Here is a 6,625-nt window from a genome sequence, read left to right as displayed (position 1 = left end):
TAGATTGCTCTTTTTTCTGCAAGGGTCTATTTTGCTGTGGAGTCATTGCAGGCCTGCTCAGTGCTAATGCATGTACGATGTTGACTGCCGTCTCCACAGCGGAGAGGTATAGGGAGCAGGAGAGGATCGTCACAACACCAGGAACATTCCCTCAAGAGACTGTCACAAACTACCCTCCTCCTTTTTCACTCCATCTCTGCTTATGTCGGTGGTCTTACTTTTCCATCTTACAAATAATCTGTTGTTGCTGTTTTTTTATTGTTGACATTATGTTTTTTGTTTTTCTTTGCTGTTCAGACGAGACATTTTTTTCTGATGTTGAAGTTGCTTGTTGTGTTCTGTGACGGCTGCTCTGCACTCAGCTTTCTGCCGTCGAGGAGAAGACGAGAGGGAGAGGTTGGGGGGGGGGGGGGGGGGGGGGGGGGGGGCAGTGGTTCCCAACCGGGGGGGTTTGAGATCAATCTGAAGGGTCATATGGTGATTACTTTTGCAGACTTCCCCTCCTATTTTTTTTTCTTTTAAGCTATGCTAGCAATGTGGCTCAATGGATGGCTGGTCGATCCAACCTGAAATATCTAAATAATTGGATGGATTGCCATGTCATTTTGGACAGACATTCATGTTCCCCAGAGGATGAATCCTCATGACTTTGGTGATTCCCTGACTTTTCATAGTGATATCACAGGGTCAAAATTTCAATTTGCTCGATACTTAAGTTTATGACCAAAATCCCACAAAACTAAGGAAATTGACACTCTCAGCTGCACTTTGTTTAGTGCTAATTAGCGAATATTAGCATGCCAATATGCTACAATGAGATGATGAGTCCGGTAAATAGTACCTGCCAAACATCAGCATGTTACTTCGTCTCTAAGAGCATGTTACAAATCTGATGTTAGCTGTTAAACACAGCTGTGCCCAAGTGCAGCCAAAGCAGATAGCACGGCTGTAGACTCTTTGTCTCGTTTCTTGTGAAATACTGAATATGGTTACCATAATGTGGGAAAGAGAAATCATTCTGTAGTTGAACTGCTCATATGTGTAAACTCAGGCCGTGATAAGGGGATGATATTGCTTCATTTAAGTGCCCACAAGCCACAAAAGTTGGCGACCACTGCTCTAGGGGGAAAATAAGAAAATATCTAGTGGACCAAATGATATCACATTCCTCCATGACAATCACATTAAGGGATCATTTAGAGATGGTGTCGGCATAAAATACAAGTCTGTATTAAGTGTCCTAACAGAATTATCTCCGGGGCTAAATTAGATCTGCAAACTCTGCTTCCTTTGTTCTGACTTTTAATTTCCACCAGCAGATAAAGGGAATCCGTAGAGAAATAACATCCGCCTGTGAAATGGCGGGTAGCGCTGGGAAAGCATGAGAGCAAACAGGGACAGGATTGGCTGAATGAATGGACAAGGGAAAGGAAGAGATGAGGGGGAGAGGCAGTGTGCCAGCAGAGGAGAAGAGGCAGAGGATAGCTGTTCCGTGCAGCCGCCCTCCATCTGGTCACCTACCCGGCAAACGGCCCTCTCGGCTCTGAAGTCACTGGCTGTGCTGTGCCCGACGTGGCAGCGACTCACAGGCACACCAGCCTGCACAGAACTAGGCCACTGAACTCTGTCTGCCCTCTGGGTTTCTTTTTTTTCTTTTTTTAGAGATTAAACCCAAAAGGCTCCACTCCCCCCACCTCCCGGCCACAAAGCATTTTACCAGAGATGGGGAAAACAGGCAGACTAACAAACCACAGTTCACAGTAAACAAAAACAAATATAACCCTTCCTGTTTGAGGCCGAGCTCCGTGTCGAGGCCTCAAACAGGCCTGTGAGGGTTCACAGCAGAGATGAATACCTTTGTTACTGCTTCAGTGAATCTTAGTCATTGTTATCTACGACACCCCCCCTCCCCTCCTCTCTCTCTCTCTCTCTCTCTCTCTCTCTCTCTCTCTCTCTCTCTCTCTCTCTCTCTCTCTCTCTCTCTCTCTCTCTCTCTCTCTCTCTCACACACACACACACACACCAGCCTCTTTCTGGGTTTAGGCTGGCCATCAAAGTGAATCTCTCGTTGCGAGAGGACAACCCTGGCATGTGATGTCATCAGAAACAGGTGTTAAGTAGGCTAGACATGGTTTCCGTGGCAACAGTGAAACCCACCTCTCCTCCTCCCCCCGTCTGTCTCTCCTCCTCCCGGTCTGTCTCTCCCTCCTCTGCAGATCGAAGAGCAAGGGACAGAGAGAAAGAGAACGAGGCAGCAGAAAGCTGAATAATATGACATGGACCCTCACAGGGTCCACATCTTTTCGAATTATCAAATAAGCTGTATGATCCATTAACCCTTTGAGCTCAGTCTGTAATGAACTGCACTTTTGTTGCTCCCCTCCATAACGTGTGTAGATACGAAGATGATGCCTCATCCTTTCTCAGTGTACAGCGTTATTCAGCAGTTTTGAGAACCAAGAATAATTGTAAAAAAAGTCATCCTAAGTCGTTAAAATGTCTGAATTTGATGTCTTGTTTTGGTACTTGCTCCTGGAGATTTTAAAGTAACCCTCACTTAACACTATCAAAGGTGGAACTGAAATCCAGGGCACAGAATTTGTTTTAGCCAAGTCAGTGTCATTGTAAAGGGGTGCCATTGACCGGAGTGCCACAGTGTTGCACAAAGGGTTAATGATAAGACTAGGGCCACGCAAGGCCTGTTCCAAGTTATGTTTTTTGCACATTTGTGAGATATTGTCAGTATTTTAATTTTTCCAAGTGCCTTTTTATTATAGGTAAAATAAAGAAGTTATACACTATATGAAAAAAATATGATTATATGAAAATATATTTTTCCTGGCATCATGTTCTGTGGTTGAACATGCAGAATTTTAGAGTTGTAAAAGTCTCAAATTGGTACAACATAGCAGTGTTCTCCTGTTTTAGAGGAATTTATTACGATATTGATGATAATGTCAATGAAAAGAAAAATGTTTAATAAAGTTGTATTTGATACAACTTGTGTATTCATTTCTGTTCCAAAAATATAATTTCCATCTTATAGAAATGTGCATATACATCATCGGGGTAAATGTGATTCTGACCCTTTAGACCAACATGTGATGCTGCAACCACACTTCAACAGAATAAAAACAATTATCCGGATTAATAGTCAACATGCTGCACTTTCATTCACCGGCTATTAAAATCCACAGCAGCTGAAACTGAGACTAATAAAAACATTTATTTTTGGATTGAGGTTATTTCAAACCCTAAATACCATTTTACATATGACTCATCTAAAACAAATTAAAATAAATAATGAATAAGCCCATATTGTATCGTTTGTGCTTACCGGTCTTAAAATGACATCCATTGCCCACAAAATGCCACAAAGTCAAGACTAGAGAAAAGGAGAAGGATTTTATTGGGATATAATTTACAGAGGATGGGGAGAGGAGAGAAAGGGCAAGCATACTTCCATACTTCATGTTTCCGTTTTCTGTTGCGACTGCTTATTATCTTGTGTCTGAATACTTAGTTCCTCATCTAGACGCTCTTTAGCCCGCACCACCTGTAACACAACCAATAATAATAATAATAACTGAGTGAAAGAGAAAACACTTAAAATAACCAATTCACACTATGGTTCACTCAGAGCAGAGTGAGAGAGAGATAAAAACAGTATCATCATTTTAAACACGACACAGTTCAAAGAGGGCATTTCTCCCACAAAAACAGATTCACTTGAGTCATACTTTTTTTTTTAAATTTTGGCCAAAATTTTCTCCTGGAAACTGGTAGTTGCGACAGTCGCATTTATTGAAAATGCAAAAAAAGGTTTCAATTATTTTGGTACGGCACTACACTGCCACACTAAAACTACTAAAGCCATAACGTCATGATATGAAGGCAAAGGTTAAATCTTTTAGGAGACAATCTTAAAAATAGTTTACAAAACTGTGCCAACATTCAACTTCTTATGGTTTGGTCAGCTGGACTGCAAGCTTACAAATACGGTATCACCTTGAACTCTGATAGCACTATAGGGTGCTATCAGCATTTAAAATAAATAAATAAATAAATAAATAAAAAAACGGCGCAAATCTTATTGCACAATATTCTATGTGTTAAAGGGACGGTTTGATTTTTAGAAGTGTGGTTGTATGAGCTACTCATCCACTTCTCCATAATCAGTGTTACACCTCATATATAGGTAGACGGTGGTCAGCAGTGTGCTGCTGAGGACAGTGGCAGCAGCTAAACGGGTATTTAAGCCACCTAAACATAATTAAGGTAATACACCGGTTTTTGTGAACCCCACTTCACAAAAATCAAAACTATTCTTTTGAGGTCTTAAGCCACAATTTAAATTATTTGGTTTGATGGTTTCCTGATGCCATATTTGTTTTATATGTTCTGATGCTGTTTTTGTATTTTAGTGAGCAATAAGGTCATATTCGGTTCTCCTCTAAACGATGAATTGCCTTTACTGTCCACTCTACAACACATTGGAAAATCATGGTGTAGCATCCTAAGAAACAGAATACTTACTTTTGATTGGAGGTAAAATGACCCGCCCACTGACTTGTCGTTGACTTTAAAAAGGTGCTCGTAGTTCTGGAAGAGAAAAACACTTTTCAATACAAGACACCCATTGACCTATTTTCTGATCATCGTCACAACACAAGGTAAAGAAACATTTGATAATGTTGATGAATGGTCTAATAAACTAAGAAAATAAACCAGGCTTATTAAAACGGTGTTAACTCATCTTAGATATGTAGCTCTGTTACACAGAATCTGCGTGTTTAGCCATCAGTTTGTAAATATGACTAACCGTAACAATATTCTGCGACCAGGCCATCGTTTAAGTGCAAAGGGTGTGAGCGTTTCATCTCAAAAGGTAGATTTTAAGTTGGGAAAATCGTTTCCATTACCAAGATGCTAGGGTATCCCCGTCTCTGTCTGAATCAGTTGTGACTGAGTTTAGGTAATAACAGAAACCAATGTCCCCACCCATACTGACAGAGCAACACATTATGGGTCATTGTAGCACATACACGCTACAATGAAGGGAAATCCTGGAAACGTGAAACAGATTTTGATACGGCTAACAAAATCTGTAATGACCGGGCCAATGCTTGATGGCTCTGTAGCTTAGTGGCAACACTTGTTAGTTACAAAACTCTAAAAGCAGGTGTGTTCCACCTTCTGAATCTCCTCAGGGGTGAGTGTGGAGACGTTGAGGATTTGTTGTGCCTCTTGCAGGCTCATCCCAGTGATGCTAGAGGCTGCAGCAGAGTGCTGACCTGCACTGTTCCTGGCCTTCGCTGCTGCTTGACTGGCTGCAAGAGAAACAACACAAATACAACTTCAGATCAGTAGACAACATAAATTAATGTAAAGGGAAAAGAGTGGTTTTCATAGAGCTAAAACGATTTAACTAAGTATCAGACAATTACTTTCTCTAAAAATGCCCTCCATTGTTGTGCACACCAAAGAGCAAACCTGAATCCGGTCCAAGCTCTGATTAAGTGATCTAATTGGTTACAGGTGTCTTCACCAGGTGCATTCTGGGTGCAGGTGATTGATGTGTGATATTTCAATGGCAGTGTTGAGCAAACAACACACAGGCTTTTAGTTGTGAATGATTGTCTAATGTAGATAGCCGCATGAAGTTATTTGCAAAAAAAAAAAGAGGTTCAATAACTGCAAAAAATATATAGTAGTATTAAACACATGGAACATACCTGCAAATTCCTGCTGTAAAGCACGAGCAAACGCACGTCCCACCACCTGTGCTCCCATCACAACGATCTGTGCAAGATATTTAGCCTGCAGAGGAAATGAAACAACTTCATGTTTGCAAAGTTTAATCACAAAACACAATCAGCAGACGTGTAACTCCACATCATCAGTCACGGAAACCTAAAAGAGAGCGAGTTTAAGGTCACTCAGTGGTCCTCATTTTGACAAGTAACGTCACAGAGTCCCACAACAGTCCAACATCAATTAAGCTGATGTCATGATGAGGTAATGAGTGCAGGTGCGGATATAAGGAGGAGGCAGCTACCTTATGTAACGTTACCTGTGCTGGAGAAGCAAATTGCGTCATGACACAGCTGAAACACACAACGTCTCGTGCTAATGCTACCTAGCATGATAGCTGACTCACTAACGTTAGCGACGGCAATATACACACGACAACAAACGTATTCTTACCATTTTATAATATTACACTGGTCTTCGAGACAGTGCGCGGCTGTCTGTTGTCACACATGTACCCCAATGAAGGTTAGTTAAGGGTGAGAGTTCAAGGAAACGCCAACAACACAGAATTCAAGAGAGAGCAGGAGGACAGTGTCGTTTATAATACTGACACCTAGTGGCTTGGAAATAAACTGCAGCTTTTTTTTGTCTCTCTCTCTCTCTCTCTCTCTCTCTCTCTCTCTCTCTCTCTCTCTCTCTCTCTCTCTCTCTCTCTCTCTCTCTCTCTCTCTCTCTCTCTCTCTCTCTCTCTCTCTCTCTGTTTAATGCAACTATTCTTAAATAACTAATTGCTTAAATATGCTGCATAAATATCTGTATGTCCCCAATGAAGACTGAACTACTTAAGTGAACACTTAACATTATCATACCC

The 6,625-nt window shown here is 41.3% G+C and overlaps 1 protein-coding gene across 1 annotated transcript; it reads right to left on the bottom strand.

Moving 5' to 3' along the window:
* Positions 1 to 3,386: 3,386 nt before the first annotated feature.
* On the bottom strand, positions 3,387 to 6,297 carry pam16 (presequence translocase associated motor 16). The gene is made up of 5 exons (XM_068718488.1): positions 6,208 to 6,297; positions 5,736 to 5,820; positions 5,194 to 5,330; positions 4,537 to 4,602; positions 3,387 to 3,556 (listed from the first exon to the last, which is right to left on the bottom strand). The coding sequence occupies exons 1-5, from the start codon at positions 6,208 to 6,210 to the stop codon at positions 3,470 to 3,472; spliced, it is 378 nt and encodes a 125-aa protein (XP_068574589.1). The 5' UTR covers positions 6,211 to 6,297; the 3' UTR covers positions 3,387 to 3,469.
* Between the last annotated feature and the right edge of the window lie 328 nt (positions 6,298 to 6,625).

Source organism: Cebidichthys violaceus, unplaced genomic scaffold (genome assembly GCF_023349555.1).
Source record: "Cebidichthys violaceus isolate CVI_PGR_0920_01 unplaced genomic scaffold, fCebVio1.0.p SCAF_23, whole genome shotgun sequence".
In the NCBI taxonomy this organism is placed as follows: domain Eukaryota; kingdom Metazoa; phylum Chordata; class Actinopteri; order Perciformes; family Stichaeidae; genus Cebidichthys; species Cebidichthys violaceus.
Note: the sequence above shows the minus strand (reverse complement) of the source record. Positions and strands in the feature narration are given on the sequence as shown.